Here is a 22,533-nt window from a genome sequence, read left to right as displayed (position 1 = left end):
CTTTTTTTTTTTTTTCTGGCAGTATCCTTGTCTAATTTTGGTATTATGGTAATGCTGGCCTTGTAGAATGAGTTTGGAAGTGTTCCCTCCTTTTCCAATTTTTGGAAGAGTTTGAGAAACGCTGGCATTAATTCTTCTTTAAATGTTTGGTAGAATTCACTAGTGAATCCATTAGGTCCCAGACTTTTCTTTGCTGAGGTTTTTGATTACTGATCAATCTTTTTATTTGTTATTGGCCTGTTCAGGTTTTCTGTTTATTCATGATTCAATCTTGTTAAGTTGTATTTTTCTAGGTATTCATTCATTTTTTCTTGGTTATTCTAGTTTGTTGGTGTGTAATTGTTCATAGTAGTCTCTTTTGATCTTTGTGCTTCTGTGGTATCAGTTTTAATGTATTCTCTTAATTTAAAATTTTATTTATATGAGTCTATTCTTTTTTTTAGTTTAGCTAAAGGTTTGTTAATTTTGTTTATTTTTTCAAAAAACCAACTCTTAGTTTCATTGATATATTTTTTTCTAGTTTCTATTTTATTGGTTTCTGCTCTGATCTTTGGTATTTCCTTTCTTCTGCTGAATTTGGGCTTAGTTTGTTCTTCTTTTCCAAGTTCCTCAATAGTAAATTTAGGTTGTTTTATATGCACTCTTTCTTCTTTCTTAATATAGATATTTATCACTATAAACTTCCCTTTTACAATCTGCTTTTGCTGCATCCCGTAAGTCTTGGTATGTTGTGTCTATTTTTCTTTGTCTCAAGATATTTTTGATTTCCCTTTTGATTTCTTCTTTGACCCATTGGTTGTTAGAGAGCATGTTGTTTAATTTTCACATATTTGCAAATTTTCCAAGATTTCTCCTGTGATGGATTTCTATTTCCATATTATTGTGACTGGAAAAGATAGCTGATATGATTTCAACCCTCTTAAATTTGTTAAGATTCATTTTGTGGCCTCGCATATGATCCTGGAAAGTGTTTTGTGTGCATTTGAGAAGAATGTGCATTCTGTTACTGTTGGATGGAATGGTCTGTTAGGCCCATTTGGTAAATAGTGTAGTTCAAGTTCACTATTTCCTTATTAATTTTCTGTCTGGATAATCTATCTGCTTTTGAAAGTAGGGTATTAAAGTCTCCTACTACCATTGGAGACTTCTATTTCTCCTTTCAATTCTGTTAATATTTGCTTTATATAATTAGTGCTCTGATGAAGTAAGGTGCATATATATTTAAAATTGTTATATCATCTTGATCAATTGACTGCTTTATTATTATAATAATGACCTTTGTCTCTTGTGATAGTTTTTGACTTGAAGTCCATTTTGTCTGACATAAATATAGCCACCCCTGCTCTCTTTTGGTAGAATATCTCTCTTTGCATGGAATATCTTTTTCTGCCTCTTCACTTTCAGTCTATGTGTGTTTGAAACCCCAACAATATATTGTTGTAATTGTTACTTTATATAGTTTTATGACTTTTTAAAAATTTTTGTTTATTTTTTATTGAATCAAAATTGGTTATACATATTTTGGGGGTTCAACATTGAGATATGTTGGTCAAATCAATATTACTAGCATATAAATTGTTATGAATTGTAATTATTCTTTATGCCCCTTGTCCAATTTCTCCCCCTCCCCCTCCCCCCTCTAATTACCCTAGATTTCTTCTCTCCTTCTGAAAGAATAATGCTTACTATGTTGATTTGTGGCCTAGATGATCTGTTCAATGCTGAGAGGTGTGATCAGGTCCCCCAATATGATCATAGAGCAGATGCTTCTTCTGTCACTCTGAAACGGGCTTTGTGAAGAGAGACATCCTCTTCTTTATCTCTGCTGATTACTCTCCTTGTGTCAATGTACTCCAGTGGTTGGCCGACCATCTACGTGGTTGTTGTGGCATCTAGCCACTTTCGTGGCAGCCGTGGTTATTGTGGTGGCTGTGGTGGGCCAGCCACATGAAGGTGATGTTTTTGGCATGCTCCTTGGTGCTGGTGGTGTGCTTGGTTGTGGAGTCTATCTGGTCTCCAGCTCCATGTCTCAGGTCCCTGGGCAGGTCCTGAGGTGCTGGCATGGTGTGCCTGGTTGTGGGCTGGGAGTCCGGTCCTCTTCTCCATGCCTTGGGTTCCCCGGTAGGCCTTGAGGTGCTGGCTCAGTGTGCCTGGTTGTGGGAGGGGGGGTCTGGTCCCCTTCTCCATGCCTTGGGTCAGAAGCTGAGAGAAGAAAGCAGAACAAGTATGTTTATAGCTTTTGTTATATAGTTCTCTTTTCTGATACTTTCATTTGCTCCTTTGGATTCATGTTATCATCTGGAAGCATTTCCTTAGTCCAATACAGCTTTGCTCCTACCCGTCTTTTTGGTGCTGTTATTGGTAAATATATTACATTTCTATGTTATATGTCTAATAATATGTTCTATACATATTATTTTATGCAACTGCCTTTCAATTCAGTTAATAAAAGAAAGGAGAAGAAATATTAATTTGCAGTCTTTCATAATAACATAATTGTCTTTATTGGTGCTCTCTGTTTTTTCATGTGGATTTAATTTACCATCTGGGGTCTCTTGCTATCAGCCTGAAAATTTCTTCCCTTTGGTAGGTCAGCTAGCCACAAATTGTCTCAGTTTTCTGTTTATCTGAGCAATTTTTTATTTTGCCTTCATTTTTGTGAGGTAACTTTACTGGGTATTGGATTCTTGGTTGACAATTTTTTTCTTTGGGCACTTTGAATATGTTATCCCATGGTTCTGGCTTCCGTTGTTTCCAATGAGAAGTCAGCTGTTGATCTTATTAGGGTTTCCTTGAAAGTGACAAGTCATTTTTCTTTTACTGTTTTCAAGATTTTCTCCTTGTCTTTGACTTTTAGCACTTTTATTATGATTGCTTGTAGATCTCTTTCTGTTTATCCTAGTTGGAGTTTGTTGAGCTTCCTGAATGTATAGATTAATGTTTTCCAATAAATTTGAGAAGTTTTTAGTATTTTTTCTTTAAATATTTTCCCCTCCTTTTTCTCTCTCTTCTTCTGGTACTCCATTACATGTATTTGGTGAATGTGTATTTGATGTGGTTAATGGTGTCTCACATTTATTTGAGATTTTGTTCATTGTTCTTCATTCCTTTTTCTCTGATTGATTTTCAGGTTTGCGAATTTTTTCTTCTTCCAGTCCTGTTGGGCCCCTCTAGTGAGTTTTAGATTTCAGTTACTGTAATTTTTAACTCTGTAATTTCCATTTAGTTTTTTTGTAATTTATATCTCCTTATTGATATTTTCTATTTAATGCGACATTGTCATCATGCCTTCTTTTACTTCATTAATCATTGTTTTCTTTAGTTATTTGGTATATTTATAATGGCTACTTTGAAGTCTTTTTCTGTTAAGTCCAATATCTGGTTGCTCTCACAAATTTCCTGTTGCTTGCTTTTTTTCTGGTATATGAATCATACTTTCCTGTTTCTTTGCTTATCTCATAATTATTTTGTTGGAAAGTGGACAATTTAGATAATATATTGTAGCAGTTCTGCGTAGTGTTACTACCATCCCCCTAGGTCTTATTGTTATCAGCTTGTTTATCTATTTAGTGACTGGCTGGATTATTTTTAGTGAAGTGTACTTCCTTCCACATTGTTGAGCCTCTGACGTTGCTCCTCTGGGGGAACGGCCTTGGGCATGCACACAATTACCCTGACATGACAGTGGTTTTGGCAGTGCTGTATTTAACAATCTCTTTCCCAGACCACACACAGCTGTTAAGTTCCACCAATGGTTGGCTAATTGTACTATTGTTTTCAATAGTGCCCTATGGCATAAATTGCTCTGTAGACTAATACAATTAAGGGGTAGTTCTGAAGTCTGTGTGAAAATTTGTTCTGACCCCAGGAGGACTCCTTCCAGCTCTCTCTTTTCCCAATTCTCTCTTGCAAACTAGCCAACCTACAGTTTAGCTCATATATCCAGTGAATCTATCAATCTCCCAGTACCGTTTACCACAACCTCCATTGTTTTTGAGAGCACTGTTAGATTTAAACTTCTCCAAGCTCCGTGGTAAATGAAGTTTGCCTGTTTTGGAAGAGATTAGGAGTTTTCCGTATTAAGACCTGCTTCTCTCCTCAGGCAAAATCTCTGAGCCACAGCTCTGTAGCTAGGGGTGGGGACAATTGTGCATTTTTTCTCAGTGACACCCCACTGTAGGAGCTAGTACTTGATCAAGAGGGGCAGTAGTCTCACATCTTCTGGTCTTGCCTCTTCTGGCATAGAACCACTACCCTTATGAGTTGGGGCAAGGACTAGAGGGGTCCATGTGTTCTCAGTGTCACTATGCCCAAGGTAGAGCCTCTGTCCCACCTTCTCAGTTGCACTTGCCAGAAATTTAGATTATTCCTGAAGGTAGAGCCTCTGTCCCACCTTCTCAGTTGCACTTGCCAGAAATTTAGATTATTCCTGAGGGCAGAATGAGAAACATTAGCATTTTGCCCCTCCCAGGAAGACAGTAGTTTAACCAGAAGCTTGGAGGAGAGGAAGCCTTATCTTTTTGGTTGCACCAATCTGGAGTGGAGTTTCCATCTTACTGAACTAGCAAGGGAAGACAAGCAGTCGTCTTTCTCCAAATACCACAGACTTGTGCTGTTCTTACCAAATTTTAGTAGATTTTCTTGACAGGATGTTTAATCATAGGCTGTATGACCTTAGAATAATTTCCAGAGACTTCAAGCATTTTTAAGAAAATAATTTTCACGATTTTCACTATAGAGTTGGTTCTTAGAGCTCCTCACATTGTCAGGACAGAAGTTGTTCTCCCAAACAATATGTTTTTGAGATTTATCTATATTGATATTTGTAGTCATAGTTCCTTTATTTTCACTGCTATAGAACATTCCATTCCACAATTTATTCATTGTAATGATGATAATCATTTAGAATGTCTTCTGATGTTTTATTTAATTAAAAAAATACTGCTATCAACATTCTTATACATGTCTCTGAGTGATTATGAGTAAGAGCTTCTACATCTAGGAATTGAGTTGATGTGTTACATTTAATTTAAAATTTAAATTTATTTAGTGTCTTTATCCTCTTCTTAGATCATTTTGCCTTGATCTCTCTTTCCTACTTATATGATTTGGTTGATTTAGGTTTTCGTTTTATCTTTTCTGTTAACTTGATATTTGCTATTGTAAATAGTACTATTTTTTGTACATTCAGTATTTATTTAGATTTACCTGCAGGTTTACTATTTTCTTTTCTCACCATTGGTTACTGCATTTCAGACCTACTTGGGACATCTCTTTTCTTTTTCCTGAAATGATATATCCTTTGGAAGTTTAGATGATTATCTAGTTGTGTCATTACTATTTATTTAAAAATATTCATTGTTTCCCCACTGATATAATAATTTCATTATGTAATAAATTTTCATATATACTACCATATGATTCTTGATTCTATTCTGGAACATTGATTTTCCTGGATTCCTGTGTCAATAAAATAGTTAATTTGATTTAATAACTTAAAAAATATTTATTACCTCCTATGTTGTTTATGAACCGAGAATGTAGAAGTGAAAATAAATAAAAAAATGCTCTCTTAAAACTTATGGTAGAAAAAGGCATTAAATCAAATAAATTCATTGTGGGTTACATGGTAACAAATGCTTTGGAAACAGGAAAGGGGGCTTGGGGAGTGTGGGAGTGGGATGTAATTTAAGATAGCATTGTCAGGAAAAGTATTGCTAAGAAGGTGATATTTGAACGAAGGTCTAAAAGGGGAGGGGGAGTGAGACATGTGAGTTTTTGAGAAGGAGCATTCTAGGTAAAGGGAACAACAAATACAAAGACCCTGAGATGGGAGTGTGCCTAGCAGGCTTGAGGAACAGCAAGAACCCAGTGTGGCTGGAGCAAAGTGAACAAGATGAAAGTTTTAGGAGATGAAGTTGGAGAGATAATGGAGTGGTTATGGGAGGCTTTGATGGTCATAATAAAGAACTTGGCTTTTGTTCTGTGACTGAGTTTGAAAGCCACTGGAAAGTTGTAAGAGGAAGGACTGCAAGTTTTTAAAGGCTAACTCTGCTTTCTGTATTGAGACTAGATTGGGCCAATTAAAAGGAAGGATAATTATAATAACACAATAATATTTTTATGTAAAGGGCTATTGAATAATTCAGGTAAGACCTTATGATTGCTTTAGCAAGAGTAGTTTCAGTGGAGATGGTGAGAAGTTGCCAGATTCGGATGTATCTCGACAATAGAGTCAAAAAGATTTAGAAGGGAAGATCAAGAGTTCACTTTTAGACATGTTCAGTTTAGGATACCTTTTAGACTTCTGAGTGTAAACTAAAGAGTAGATAGTCTGATGTGTGATTATGGAGTTCAGGAGAGAAGTCCATGCTGGAAAAATGTTTCAGAATCATTAGCCTATGGATGGGTGACCTAAGGGAAGTGTGATCTCCAAGGAAGTGAGTGTAGATGGAGAAGAGAAGAGATGAAGGAATGAATGTTTGGGATCACCCATATGAAGAGGTCAAAGAAATGAGGAAAAATCAACATAGGAAACTGAGAAGGGAGGAGTGTACATGGTATTTTCGGGAGGATGGAGTGATCAATTGAATCAATATTTAACTAAGATGGAGATTGGACTTAACAAAAAGGATATCTTTGGAGAATCTAGAAGATAAATTTTGTTGAATCAACCCTTAATGGTGTGGGTTCAAGCAGAAATGGTAGAGAGGAATTGGAGTGAATGGATATAGATAAGCCCTGAGATGTTTTGCCATGAAGGGAGCAGATAAATGGGGAGGCTGCTAAAGGGGACAAAAGAGTTTTTTAAAAAAAATGAACTGAAGAAGTAACAGTATGTTTTTGTGTTGTTGGGAATGATTCAATAGAAAGAGGGAAAAAATGATGATGCAAAGGATGGGGTGAGGAATATCTAACATGATAACCTTAAGTGGGCAAAGTGGGACCTGAACTGGTGCTCAAGTGGAGGGTTTGGCTCTAGAGGGGGGCATGAAGTTCATCCATAATGACAAGGTGAAGAGTGTATGGGTTCACATGCGGGTGGATGGATAGGTGTGTTGTGGGAATTTGTGCAAGTTATTAGCTAATTTCTTCTGTCTCTTCATTGGAGTAAGAAACAAGAATATCAACTGAGGGTAAGAATTGGGGAGAAAGTGTTGAAAATTAAAGGAGAGAAGAGAAGGGATGAAGTAGTTGCCTTGGGGAATAGAAGGGCAAATGAGCTAGGGAAATGGAACAGGACTGCTGGGCAGCTCTGAGAGCAGTTTTGAGTTTAAAGTGAGAAAGTCAACGTGGTTTTTCTCCAATTGCATTAAAATTCAGGGGTGCAGATATAGGTAAGCAGAGAGCTGGATTTAATGGGGCTTGAGGTTTGAAGAGGTGAGTACTATAAAGGAGAGATAGGCAAGGAAATTGAAAATGTTTAAAAGAATTGCAACAATGGACTAAAGAACAAAAGTTGGATAAGCAAGGATAAGGAGGTGGCAGGAGGAAGTGGGGGCAAGGGGACAGTGAAACACTGGCAGCATCAGTGGGTTGTGGGTTCAGATGGGTTGAGGTATTGCTAGATTCATGGTTCTACCTTTGTTAAAGTCATCACCATTTACCCTTCACTCTTTCCTATTCTCTTGAGATGTTTGTGGGAGTATTCTACTTACGTACTTCAAGGTAATTCAATCTGATTCTAAACAAGAAAACTATGATAACAAAAGACAAAAAACACTTTTGGTTTTTAAATTGGAATACGTTACGATGTATATATATTAATTTTAGTGGAATTGACCTTGTTGATTAAATCTTCCCTTCCAAGAACACAATGTATTTTCCCATTTGTTCACATATTATGCCCTTAAATTTTGTCTTCCCTTTCTGGAGCTCACAATTAGGCACTTTTTTTCTATTGTCATTCAGATAACACAGCAACTAGTTCACTTACCAAACTACTCCATCTAGAAGACCTTGAAAAGCTTTTGACTTCCCTTCTTCTCTCTTCTTCTCCCTCCAGCAGGTGAGACTACCTCACTCCACCTCCTACTCCTCATTTTTGTTGATTTTAGTTCTAGAATCTTAATTAGAATTTTCCCTCTGTATGTCCATTTTATTTCAATAATTATTTAACATTGACATTTTACATATATCATACCTGTTTAGAATTAGATGTATAGATTTTCTGTTTTTTCAGTCCTCAATATTTTTAGATGTTAATCCTAGTCTTCTGGCTTCCAGAGATGCAGATAAGAGATCTATTTCCTTTATTTTATTTTATTTTATTTTAGATAATTTGATTTTTTGTTTGGAGGTTTGTAATTAATTTTTTTAGATCAGGGATTTTACTGGCAGCACATTTGCCTCAAATCTGCTTGAATATTGAAATCTGCATATTGAAAAAACATTTAGTTCCAGAGAGCATTTTTTTAGTGTTCTGCTTGCATTTCCTTGAGTGCTCTTATTATTTTGAGTTTAAATTGTCATGCTTGCTCCTAGCAGTTTTATTTCCCATTTGAATTTCCTCTCTCTGACTATTGAGTCCCTGTATCGGTTAGGCTAGTCTGGTCTACGGTAACAAACCAATCTTTAAATTTCTTGACTTAACCCACCAAAGGTCTACTTCTTGCTTGAATTGATAAGGGCATGTGCTTTACAAAGATGCTCAGGTACCCAGGGTCACTATCTTATGGAGGTACCATCTGTAACACTGCTCTGAGGTTGCCTACAAAGGCAAGAAAGAATATGGGGTGGCATAGGAGCTCTTAAAAGCCTCATTCTGGAACTCTTATTTAATTGAATAAAGACCCTACCTAAATGCAAAGAGGCTAAGAAGTATAGTCCTGCCAGGTACTCTGGACGGAGAGGAGAATGCATACAAGTGAACATGAGTTGGCTGAACTACAGATCTTCTTAGATGTGTTATTATTTTCCCTGGTCATGCAGTGATAGATGGTGAAGTCAGCGAGGGGTTGAGTGGCAGGCAGGTAACCAGTCTCTACTAAAGCATCATATCTCTCAGCCTCTGGATGGCTCACCTGTCTAGTTCTTTTTTTGTCTTCTGGGGGATCAGGGACAGCAGGAACACTCATGTGGGACCTGTGTTGATTTTGTCTCACATTGGTTCATGAATGTTTATGGGTCTCTCATGTTCTGATACTTATTCTTGGGTTCTTCCGTAGCAGTGATCAGCATTTGTTTTCTCTCTGTCTTTGTCTCTCTCACTCTCACTTCCTTAGAGAAGAAAGCCCAGTCCCAGATTTTCCTGTTGGACCTTTCCCAAAGCCCAAGCTCTCCCTCATACTCAGCTGACCCCTAGATCCAGAGCCTCCTGATTTAGGGGAATAGCTGGGTAGCTTGGGGCTAGAAGAGGAGAGGAAGTCAGGTGTGTTAAGTTCCATGTTATTTTAGTATCCTCCTTCTCTATGACAAACTTAGTCTCTTTAGGTGGGTATTTTTTTGCAGTGATTTTGAGTTGAGTGATTTGTGGTTCTTCTCTTTGTCTTGAAGTCTAGAAACCAGGTTGACTGTTCAGGTAAATACTGTGATCTAAATTCTCTCACTTCTCCTTGGTTCAGAATAAGGCAGCCTTCAGATTGTGGGTTAGATTTTGAAAGAGATATTTGAGTATTGTGGACTGTGCTGTTCCAAAGGATCTCACTCTCTGCTCTTAGTGTGAGGTGCTTGTGAATACCAACAGAACTGATGCTTCCAAGGAAATCTTATTGAAATGTTAGAAATATTTGGAAGACTGAAAATATTTTGAGGGCCTTAAGGGGTTCTGGGACTCCAGAAGAGGAACCACTACTTTTTATGAGTAGCTGATAAGTTGAATAGCATTATTAAGTATCCAAAAGATCCCTTCAGAATTGTCTCGTTTGTTGTAAGAATCAGCCTCAGCCTTGTAATGTATGATATTCAGGACTATTTGATGTAGCAATCAATGTTTTTAATGATCATTGTGAATTTATAGAGAGTTTTCTCATGAATGACAAGTTTTAAAAACTGGAATTAATATTTAACTACAAGCATCCTTGGTCCTTCCAAAATTTTGTCTTTTTAGAGCTATGTTCAAGGGATGATGGAGGCTCCTTTCCTCAACTTACAAAAGTTAAAGATGAATTCACTCTTAGCACACTAAAGGTAAGTTTGAAATTTTTTTTCAAATCATAATACATCAGTTACCAAAATGCACACAATTAGGCCCTGGATAGGCCTGCTTTTAGGGTGGTACTTGCTCTTGGGAGACTGGGTACTTTTTCTTGCATAAGCACGGGTTGGGACCAGAGATGAGAAAACTAGATGCCCAGAGGTATCAGGCTTTGACTTTACAACCTGATTAAGATGCTGCAGAAAATATGATTCATTATTTGATGGCATTTGAGTGTTCCATGCCCTGTTTGTCATTTCCTAATAATAATAGTAATGACAACAGCAACAACAGCTACCATTTATTCAGTGCTTACTACATGACAGGCACTTTACATTATTTAATTTTCACAACTCTATGATGTAGGTATTAATTACTTTTTAACTATGCTGTGCTGAACCATGAGAAAGCAGGCTTAGACAGTATAAGAAATTCACTAATCTTACAAAACTAATATAATATAGATCTTACAGTGGGACCTACACTTTTTTGATTTAAAAATCCACATTCTTAACCATTATACTAAATTGCTTTAGTATTTATATAATATTCACTACTCTGTAAAAACAAGTTTTTAGAGATCTATAGCTTGAAAGATTGGTTGGTCCTTTTATCTTCTGCCATGTCAGGTTGCTATTTACTATTGACTGTCTGCAATAGAATCTCATTATCTTCATGTTACCAATTAGGTGACCATAGTTTAACTTGAAATACAGTCAATTCTCATTATCATGGATTCTGTGTTTGCTATTCTCCCTATCTGCTAAAATTTATTTGTTAACATCAAAATCAAGACTCCTGGCATTTTTCTGGTCGTTAGTGGACATAGCCAGAGCATAGAAAAATTTGAGTTGCCCAGTGTGTGTGTTCCCCGCAGAGTTGAACAAGGTGACACGCTATCTTTTTATTTCAGCTCTCATATTGTAAGCTCGTGTCCTTTTTATGGTCTCTTTGGTACCATGTTTTTCACATTTTTGTGCTTTTTTGTTGGCAACTTCACTTTAAGATGAAAAAGCATAGTGTTGAAGTGCTATCTAGTGTTTCTAAGTGGAAGAAGGCTGTGCTGTGCCTTACAGAGAAAATATGTGTGTTAGATAAGTTTCATTCAGACATGAGTTATAACGCTATTGGTTGTGAGTTCAACGTGAATGAATCTACAATATATATTAAATAATGTGTCCTTACACGTAAGCAACATTAAACAAGGTTATGTATTGATCAGTTGATGAAAATGTTGTGACCATAGGCTCTTAGGAACCTATCTCTATATTTCCCCTAGGAGCAATGTTTTAGTATTCATTAATCAGTGTTTGTGACAATTTTATAGAACAACTTCTGCAAATGATGAGCATTGGCTGTACATACAATACAGGGTAACGTTGTACAGGCTTACGCTTGTATTACTTTCCTTTTCATTTTCTCTTGCTTTTTTCCTGTTCACTGAGCTCTCTGCTCTTCTTCTCATGTCTGAACGAAAAAGAAGATGATGGTTAGGTACAGATTTCCATTTTGGTCTAGAATCCATTGTTACGTTTCAGTACATGAAAAATATTTGATAATAACGAGACATTATTTGTATGATTTCTGATTGTGTGGTGTTCATTATTTAGTCAATTTTACTGACGGAAGCTGAAGAGAGGCTGAACTGCCTTATGACAGAGGTGGAGCTTGCAGGCCCCAAGAACCTGTCCCAGTGTTCTGCTGGCGAGTTGGAGACTGTGGTGGAGGCCAGGCTCCAGCTGGCTGCAATTGCCCTGCAGAGACACCGGGCGGCATACAGGTGAGTCTCTTCATGCATAGAAGAGGTACACATTTGAAGGGAGTTTCTTCCTCACCCTAGTTTGTTAAATATACTTAAAACTTATGTAGGTTTTAGAAATTTCTAGATCCATAGGGCATACTTGCTTTTTATTATTTAGGGGAGTTTTCATATGTTACTGTACTTAAAACTATAGTTCTCAATGAAGCAATTGCATTATTAAAACACACAGCTAGCATGTTTAATATCACTTATAGAATGAACAAATTAACAGTGTTTTGATTTTTCATTTATTTAATTTATTTTTTAAAAGACTGTACCTAAATTCCTTATAGCTTTTTTTTTTTTTTTGTCTTTTTGTGACCGGCCACACTGCGCTCAGCCAGTGAGCAGCGCACCGGCCATCCTTATATAGGATCCGAACCTGCGGGCGGGAGCACTGCTGCGCTCCCAGCGCCGCACTCTCCCAAGTGTGCCACGGGGTCGGCCCCTTATAGCTTTTTATGAATAAAACCTATGGAGTGTTTTTGTTTTTCCTTAAACACTGAATAAAAATATTAAAATCAAGCTCTATTTTGAAAAAGTAACATCGTCTGAACTATGTTGTGCTGAATTATTTAAGAAACTGTTGTAGGTGGCTGGTTATTGATATGTGCTGCAGTTGTTAGGGTCGGATCTTTCATTTAATTTGTTCATTGCCTCATTTGTTTACTCAACCAGTATCTGGTAACTACCACTGCCAGGTTCTGATCTAGCCACGGAGGAAACAAAGTTGAGTGTAATATAGTTCCTGTATCCATATGCTCACAGGTCTAGAAATAAGTAGGTAGAATAGTTTAAAAATAATACTATTACAGTGATTTTTTTTTTCATATTTGATGATATACAAATGTACTTTCAAGAGTTTCCCATACCGTTTGTGATAAGCACTTCCATCAGGAGGTTCTCTGACATGTTCAACAATGATTTGTTTAATAATGCACAAATTTCCTATCTTACTATTCATTAATTTTTTCAAAAAATAATTTTGAGCACCTGCAATATGTTAGGTACTGTTCTAAGCTCCTGGGATAATCAGTGTCCCAATTACTCATATATACAATATAGACAAAATATATAATACTGACAAAAATCGTGCCCTTATGGAGTTTATATTCAAATACATAACAAAAAGGCTGACAATAACTACAAACATAATAATTAAGTAAATTATATAGTGTGGCCAAAAGTGATATGTGCTATGAAGACTATCAGGAGTAGAGGTTGAGGCAGAGAAGAGTCATCACTTTGAAATTTTGTGGTTATAATAGAGGGTGTGACTCCATTTTGATGTTTGGTGGCCGACAGCTTCCAAGTGCCACTTCTCTTTCTTTGCCACACCTGGGAAAGCAGATAAGAAAACCCAGTTGCTCCCTCCTCTGGTTCTGGTGAGAAGTTCAAACCATGCAAGTCCTGGCCAATGCATGGGGGGAGTCCTTATCCCAGTGCCACCCACTGACCATCCTAAAACCCCAAGCCAGTCTCCTTTTCCTGCATTCCCAAGATATCTTCAACCTGTTTGTGAATCTGCCCTGCTCTCCTCTGAAAGCCTTATTATGTGATCAATAAACCTTTTTGTACCCTCTTGATGCATGTATGGCACCTGTCTTGACATCTGAACCAAATTTTGGGTAGTCAGGGCAGGCCTCATTGAGGAAATGACATCTGAACAAAGTAGGTAAGATAGGTGAGGATATGCAAATATTTACAGGTAGGATGTTACAGGTCATAGGAACATGCCTGCTACAGTTTGAGGGACAGCACAGGGTCTCTTGTGGCTAGAGTTGAGTGAACAAAGGGCAGAGTTGTATGAGAGATGTTCAAAGTGGAAATTGGTAGAGGAGGCACCTTACATAGATAGGTTGGCCAGAGTGAAGACTGGCTTTTCTCTGAGTGAAGTGGGGAGTCATTGTAAAATATGGAGAAGAGGAGTGACCTGATATGACTTTCATTTTAAAGGGATGGCTCTGGCTGCTTGGTGAGAATTTATAGAGGGGGGAAAAGGGCATGAAAGCAAGGAGATTGACTGGCGAGACTATTGCAATAAGGAGAAAGATGGTGGTGGTTCTGACCAGATGGTAGTATTGGAAGTAATGAGAAATACTTGGATTCTGGATAAAATGTGAAGGTAGAACTATTAGAATTTGCTGATATTGGATGTAGAGTTGTAAGAAAAAGGGAAGAGTCAAAAAAGAAGTTGTCATTAACTGAAATGAGGAAACTGTGGGGTGCAACTTATGCAGGGGAGAGATCAGGAGTTAAATTTTGGATATATATGTAGTTTGCATTGTCCCCTAAATGTACAGTTGAAGATGTCAAATATTCTAATATTAGAGTATGGACAGTGTTTAAAAACTTAATACTAAATGAGCTCCCTTAGGGGAGTGTGAATAGATGGAAGAGAGAAAGGGACCAAGGACCGAGCCCTGGGTTGGTAGTCCAGCTTATAAGACTGGGGAGAAAGTGAGAAACCAGCAAAGGGAAATGAGAAGTGGCCAGTAAGATAGAAGAAAACCAAGAGATTAGGGAATCCTGAAAGCCAAGTAAGAAAGTGAGTCAAAGAGAGAGGAGTGATCAACTATGCCACAAGCTGCTGGCAGATCAAGTAAGATGAGGAGAGAATTAACCGCTTAATTTAGCAATGTGGAGGTCAATGGTGATCTTAACAGCAGTAATTTTAGAAGGTGAGGGGGAAAGGCCATATTCAGAGTGATGTTATGAGAGAACAGGAAGAGGGAAATTGGAGCCCACAAACACAGATGATCCTTCTGCATAGTTTTATTGTAAAAAGGGAAGTAGAGAAAGAGGGTGACAGCAGTTGGTAGGAATAGGGTCAAGAAAGCTTTCTCATCATGGGAGAGAGGATATATTGTAAGCTAATGAAAAGACCCAGTGCAGAGGGAAAATTTGATGTTCTGATACAGCGGTACACAGTAGAGTGGGAGCCCAGTCCAGTCTTCTCCATTCCTATAATACAGAATAAAATTATCTTCTGCTTGGGAATCCAGAATGATCTCTGGGGGCCAGCAAGGAAACTGGTTGCCTGCCCAGAGTAGAAATGGAAAAGAGTCACCCAGGAGGAATCAGTTCCTGAGGCCAATGCCATCAGCACTGGTGGGGTCCAAATTGGTAGCATCCATGAAATGCAGAAACCCTGAGAACTTTACTTTAAAACCAGAACTGTCTCATAGGGATTAACTCAGGAAATGCAGGACTCCCGAGGAAAAAAACTCCCACTAAAGACAGCACATAGTCAAGTGTTGCAGACCAGATGAGGAAACAGCCATAAAAGAGAGTTAGGAGACACAATAAATGACAGACTGCACAGCCCAGGAACTAAAGTGTTCAGTGATATGAGGGTTGGAAGAGAATCTATAAACCAAGAATGAGACAGCATAAAAAAAGAACAGATGTATTTGGAAAAGAACCAAATAGAAATTCTGGAAATGAAAAAAATATTAAAAATATAGTCACTAAATGAAAAGAAACTATCAAATGAGATGTTTGGTTTTTTTTCTCTCCTTAACCTTCTTCATTTATAATGGAATTGTAACATGCATTAAACTCCATGCATTAAATTCAGAATTTGGAGTGTGAGTTACTTTTTACGTTTTCATTCTCTTTAAACAGGAGAAACTCACCTCTATGTTTCCCAGAAGGGAAGTCAGTTTGGCAGAAATCCCCTTTGCTTTAATTGGAATTATACAGTCATCTTATCAGTTTGATCCTTGACTGAAGGCTGTTCCATGATTAACCACATCTAAATCTGATTTTACACTAGAGACAGTTTTGGGGGACTTAGCATTTTTGTGGTTTCTAAGCAGTAATGAAACTCCATAAGGTCGTTTGTAGCAGTGATTCTCAAAGCATGGTCTGCAGATCTCTGGGGGTGTCTTTGAGACCCTTTCGATGGTGGGGAGTCTATAAAGTCAGAATTATTTTTATAATAAAACTAAGACTTTGTTTTCTTTCTTCATTGTGTTATTTTTGCATTGATGTTGCAAAAGTGACAATGGTAAAACTTCTGGCATCTCACCATGAATCAAAGCAGTGACACCAAACTGTACTAGGAGTCATTATAGCTTTCAACCTCCCACATTTGGAATTTTTTTTTAAAAAAGTCAGTTTCACTTAAGAATTCCTTGATGAAGCAATAGAATCTGTGACATTTATAAATCCCTATTCTTAGATATGTATTTTTAATATTCGGTGGGGGTATTAAATGGGAAATATGCCTAGACACGTGCTGCATGTCAAAGCTGATGGTTGTCTTGAGGAAGGATACATGTGTGATTGAATTGAGAGCTAGACAAGCTGCTTTCTTCATGGAACATCATTTTTATTTGAAAAAATAACTGACAACCTATGATTATTGAAACTTGGGTATTTGGCAGATATTTTATTGAAAATGAGCAAAATGAGTGTGCCTCTTCTAGGGAAGGAACTGATAGTATTTGTTGCCAAGGATAAAATTTTAACTTTCATAGGAAAATTAGAATTTTGGAAAACTTGTATTTACCACCATGAGCAAGACAGTTTTCTAATGCTTAAATTTTTTCGTCTGTGGGATATGTGTTAATACTAACAAACATATTTTTTAAAAATATTGTGTAATGCAGGGTCTAATGGAAACTGTCTGTTTCTACTTTGGTTGTCAACAATTCCCTCTCCAACCTCTCAAAAGTCAATCAATCAACAAGGATTTATTTAATGTGAGCTATCTGCACTATTCTAGGTGCTTGATGGGAAGAGAGTGGAGTCCACAGTCTCTCATTCATTCTTTCAACAAATATTTATTAAGCAGCTACTCCATTTGTGGGGAAAATAGGATAATTTAGTCAGGCTCTCTTGGCTCAGGTCTGGTTGGGGGTCGAGCAGCACATTCTTAATTATTTGTAAACAAGTTGTGTGTGGGTAGAGTTAGTGCATATGTGCACAAATGTACCTTTTTAGTTTGCTGCTATTGTGTGTTCTGCAGTGTGTGAAGCAGTCTGGCCCGCAGAGAGCTCCCATCTAAAAATAGAGCATGTTTACTCTGCTGGCAGCTGCTCAGTTTCTCTTTGGACTTTGCCGGTAGCAGTTGAGTTTTGGAGTTTGAGTTTCTCATTGTACTGCTTAGCTTATAGTGTTGTGTGTGCTGAATAAAGACTATTCCTACTTCAAAAAAAAAAAAAAATATTGTGTAATGAAATGTTTCAACATTTGGAAAATCTACCTAACTCAGGGAGCAAGTATTTTCTAAATGACCAGTGCATGATGTTACAAAATCGCCCTTAACAAGATAGACTAATAGATTTTAATGTAACAGAATAGGAAAAGTTCATCAATGTGCAGTATGAGAATCCACATTGCAACAAACTTTTAAGAAACTATCACTTGTTACATTTTGGTATATTATCAGATAAGAATATGTACAGTCATTTGAAGAGGCTATTAGAATGCTTCTCCCATTTCCAACAATTATCTGTATAAGGCTTAATCTTCTTCATATACTTCAACCAAAACAATACGTCACAACAGACTGAATGTAGAAGCAGATATCAAAGTCTTCTATTAAGTAGATTGTCTCTTATTAAGCCTGACATAAAAGAGAACCATAGCATTCTTCTCACTAATTTTTATTTTGAAAATATAGTTGTTTTGCCTAAAAATATATTATTTATATTAACATGTAATGGGATTATTATTTTTATTTAAAAATGAATGAATAAATATTAAGGAAGTTAAAATTTCTCAGTTAAAAATTTCTCAATTTCTGATATGATAAATGTTGATGGAGCTCTTTGGGGATTCTCAGCAATTTTTAGGGATGTAAAGATGTACTTACCAAGATCAAAAAGCTTGAGGGGCACTGGTTTCAGGTATTGTCATCTTTATACTTATCTTTAAGGATAAGAGAGTAGTTGGTTGATGATAAAATAGGCTTAGCATAGTAATATATCATTTTCCCTACTGGAGTTTGAAGGGAGAAGGAACTTTTACTATGTAATTTCCTGATTTCTTTTTCTCCAAACTATGTCCCAGAAAGCAAATGCAGCCCTAGAAAACATTTGTCATTTACCTTCCTTCTCTATGTGTCTTGTATCCTTTTGGTATGGAGCATATGAGTGATGGCTTTTTTTGGTAAGCAAAGGGAGAAGGAAATGAGAAACTAAAATTACAAAATGATTATAGAAAGGACTGTCATAATAGAACTTTAATTTGAAGACCACATAGACACATGCAAATATGTGCAAATATATCAGAATTGCTCCTATTTTAAATACATGATTCTGGCCCTTGGGACAAAACCTGCAAAAACTTTGATGTTATTGCCTTTATGGAGCAGAGTTGTCATTTGGGGGAAGCCTACTGTCAAGATGAATGAGTTTTTCTTATGTGAACTTTACCCCCCACGAGCTGCTGTTTGGGCACTGCTGAGAGTGTTGGACAGTCTCTTTTCCAAATGATGGTTAGCTTGACATTTCATGATACTTCTAATAAAATTATGTGTCAAGGAAATTGAAAGGAAAATTCCCTAGGGTGACAGGTAGAGTGAGCTGCATAGATCTTATGAGAACAAACTGACCACTTTTGTCATGAATGTTAATAAGAAATAAATGGGATTAAAGTTATTCAAACTGTATTTCTACTGCTTCTAGGGCTGCTTTTTCTCTTCCAGAATCCTGCCTTCTTTAAAGATAAGAGTTTCTTCTTATTCTCCTTTATATTTAATTTATTGCATAAATAAGAAAATATTTGAGCCTTTTAATTTTGTGTCAGAATGAAACTTCCTTCCTCTGGGATTTTGGACTGTTGGTTGTGGATAATCCTTCCATACTTTCCATCTGTCTAATGTAGTGAAGATACTAGAAATTTTCTATTGTGCAACTAAGTAGTACCAGGTAGATTGGAACATACTGGTTTGTCCTGTATTTTATTCATTAAGTTTTTGGTTTAGCAAGATGCTGAACCTCATAGCTCATTTCTCTTGAAATCAGAATTTGGGCTTCAGAATCAGAAAAATGGAATGGGCACTGTTTTCTTCTTCAGAGCCCTCTAGTAGACAAGCTGTGCAAACCTCTGCCAACTACTCAGTGCACAGGGTGTCGTGGAAGCCCGTGGGTAGCCTGGAGGGAAGAAGGGTCCGGGGAGAGGACGTTTTGTGCATGTGTACACATTGAATCTGCATTTGTTGTTGTTATTTTCTTGCTTGTTTGTTTAGTTTTACTTTAAATAAAAAACAGTAAGTTATACACGCAACCAGCCAGCAACAACCACCCAGCCACAAAAGAAGGGCCCTGGGTTCCTGAGCTGGGGTGGTGGGGGGCGAGGGCTTTTGCTGCACCCCTCTGACATCTGTACCCAGCCCAGCAATGACCAAACCACCACTGGAAGCCCCCTGCTCTCCCCTGTGGGAATGAGGGGGTTCCACAGGCCTCAATCCAGCCCCTCCTCCTTCCTCCTTCCATCCCATTTCCTTCTCTTTTCCCCTCTCCCCCTCCCTCCCAACTGCTCCACAACAACATCATAGAATGTAAAAAAAATATATTAATAAAAAAATAAATTTAAAAAATTTAAAAAACCCAGTAAGTTTCGATACTCACAAACCATACCTTAGAAAATATTGCATAAATATCTAAGCCATTGGAATGGCTTAGCTAAATCTTGGAAGTTTAAAATTCAATAATTGCTAAAAGGTGAGGATGATGGTTAATAACGAAGAAAAAATAAATTTGGTTTCTCCCACCTCCCCTGGCCAACTCAGTTCACTAATAATGGTGATAGCTCTCATGCATTATGTGCCTCCTTTGCCAGCCACTCCTTTTTGTAAGCACACCTACTGGCACTAGGATGTCAGCTTCATGAGGGCAGGGATCTTTATCTTTTTTAAAGCTGAATCCATAGCCCCCAGATTTCTTCCTGATCCATAGTAGATGCTAAATACATATTTTGAACAAATGAAAGAATAAAGTCCTCATTTAATCATTGCAATAATCCTATTTCATGAAGTTTGCACTGTTATTAGCATCACTACTGGTATATGGATGAAGAGATTGAAAATTGGGGTTCCCAAGACTAAATAGCTAATACATGGCCAAGGTGGGATTTGAACTCTCTACCTCTGGTGTACAAATTCTTAAAAATTAGGATATCCCAGATGAATTAGAATTTCTTTTGTGAAAAAAGCAAAAGAAAATACAATTAAATAATTGAATCTCTAGAAGGGGATAGGTTTCTAAAATTAAAACTGACTGCAAAGAAAAATGTCAACTGATTCAATCTGTACAACATTTTAATTTTTGTAAGTATAACAAAAAATCTTACAACCACAATACATAGGAAAAAACAACTGTAGTTGCAGTAAATATGATATATCACTTTTACATAAAGTTGCTGATAAAGTTGATAAAAAAGACAATATTTGTAAATAGTCAAATACCATAAACCCTTCATCCAAAAGGGGAGGTTGTAACTGGTAAATAAATATATGGGAAAATATTCAAGGTGAAGTTAAAGCAATAAATGAGGTACAGATTTCCACGTGATGCAAATTTCCTTATAGTGTGTCTTCCAACTTCCCATTGAACCTGAGGACCCATGAAGAAAAATACAAACATTTTAATAGTGCTGAAAATTAAAGATAATAATTAAACTTTTGCAAGAGGTGGGAAAATTTTTTTTCAAATGAATAGATGAAGATGGACTAAGAGCTACAAGGGATAATCTGTGTCTACTTTACCCTCTGAAAGGAGCAGGAGATCTGCCCAGGAAGAAAGCAGGGAGAAGACTTGACCCCCTACCTCCCCTAAGTTAATGCAGAAAGGGTTCACCATCCAAAAACCTCGAAAGGTGCCTCGACTGTGTGGGGATTCGAAGAATTATTCCCGCCAACAAAAGAGATAAATCATAGTTAAGAACTAGGAACGAGGAAGTTGTTCTGTAAAAATGATTGGTGTTCTCTTAGAACAGAAGAGGAATGCTACACAGATTACATTATAAGTCACTGTCAAAAATGGTCCAGACATTTTTAAAAATAAAAGGATGATCAAAGGTACTAATAAAAGTTAATAAAGCAAAGGTGGCTGTAATTAATGAATATCATGCTAAGTAGAATGCAAGGCAAAGGGCATTGAACTGGACCAAGAGGAGCTGTTATGTTGACAAAAGGTGCAGTTATCAGTGACTATGTAACAATCATAAATATCACACTGAATAACACTATACCAATATCAACTAAACCAAACTTGTTAGAACTGTCAAAAGACAGAGGTGGCATCATAGTGTAGGTTAGAAGTGCAGGCTCAGAGGCTGATTGCTTGGGTGCTGATCCTGTCTCCTCTTTCTAGCTTTGTGACTTTGTGTGACTTTGGGCAAGTTATTTAACATTTCTGTGTCTCCATTTCCTAATCTGTAAAAAAGGGATGATAATAGTATCTACCTGTAGATTTGTGTTGGGGATTAAATGAATTAATTCACAGAAAGCACTTAGTATAGCACTCAACAGGTGGTAAGTACTTAGTAAATACCAATTACCATCATTGTCACCTATTTTTTTCTTGGTGGCTGGCTGGTAAGGGGATCTGAACCTTTGACCTTGGTGTTATCAACACCATGTTCTAACCAACTGCGCTAACTGGCCAGCCCAGTTATCATCAATGAAAAAAAAAAAAAAGATTGTGGAAAAATGGTTCTGTGGCCAATGTTAACACAGTATTTACAGTTTTTAGTATAACAAGTTGACCCCCCACAAAAGAGACTTTAAAAATATATTTTTAAAAAGTTGAGCATATATGCATTCTCTGGGAGCCACAAACCTAGACTATACCTTCTTACAAACATCCGTGGATATGGATGAAGCTGACCGTGTGCTATACCAGAAACTTCAGTAACTGACCCAGAGGAAGAGATAACTGACCATGGTCCAGGGACCCTGGAGGCCCCTGAAATGTGTAAATCTGATTTGCTCTTGAAGAGATCACTGTGGCAGGGGCAAGGGAGACAGCAGACTGGTTTGGAAGGTACTGCAGTGGTCCAGCCTGGAGATGATGGTGGTGTGGACAAAGGTGTTAGCAGCGGAGGAGAGGAGGCCTGCTGGATAGTAGTCACATTTTGAAGGTGAAGCTGACAGGCTTGCTGATGGATTGAACATAAAGTGCACGTCAGAGAGAGGAAGCAATGGTGACTACTGGGTTCTACGTCTGGGATAGAGGACATGGAAGAGAAGCAGGTTTGGGTGGAGGAGGCTGCTTCTGACCTGTTGTTACTAGTCTCCCAGGGCTGCCCTAGCAGCTAGAAGTTCAAAGTTAAGGTGTCAGTAGGACCATGCTCTGTCTGACAGCTCTGGAGGACAATCCTTCCTTCCCTCCTCTAGCTTCTGGTGTTTGCCCCCAATCTTTGGTGTTCCTTGGCTTGTGGATGCATCATGCCTGTTACATGGCTGTTCCCCCCCTGTGTGTCTACACATCATCTTCCCTCCATGCGTCTTGTCTCTGTCCGAATTTCCCCTTTTTATAGTAATACCCGTCATACTGGATTAGGGCCCATCCTAGTGACCTGATTTTAACTTGATTTCCTCCGTAAAGAACCTATTTCCAAATAAGATCACACATTGAAATAT

General features: G+C 37.5%; 1 protein-coding gene across 1 annotated transcript in view; it reads left to right on the top strand.

Annotated features, from left to right (window-relative positions):
* Positions 1 to 22,533, top strand: part of CFAP54 (cilia and flagella associated protein 54) — a 302,389-nt gene that overhangs the window by 181,261 nt on the left and 98,595 nt on the right. The window contains exons 50-51 of the mRNA XM_063115642.1: positions 10,049 to 10,128; positions 11,746 to 11,915. Coding sequence (XP_062971712.1) covers positions 10,049 to 10,128; positions 11,746 to 11,915 — 250 coding nt within the window. The remainder of the gene's footprint in view (positions 1 to 10,048; positions 10,129 to 11,745; positions 11,916 to 22,533) is intronic.

This window comes from Cynocephalus volans, chromosome 12 (genome assembly GCF_027409185.1).
Source record: "Cynocephalus volans isolate mCynVol1 chromosome 12, mCynVol1.pri, whole genome shotgun sequence".
NCBI classification, from domain to species: domain Eukaryota; kingdom Metazoa; phylum Chordata; class Mammalia; order Dermoptera; family Cynocephalidae; genus Cynocephalus; species Cynocephalus volans.
This window is presented reverse-complemented; position numbering and strand designations above follow the sequence as displayed.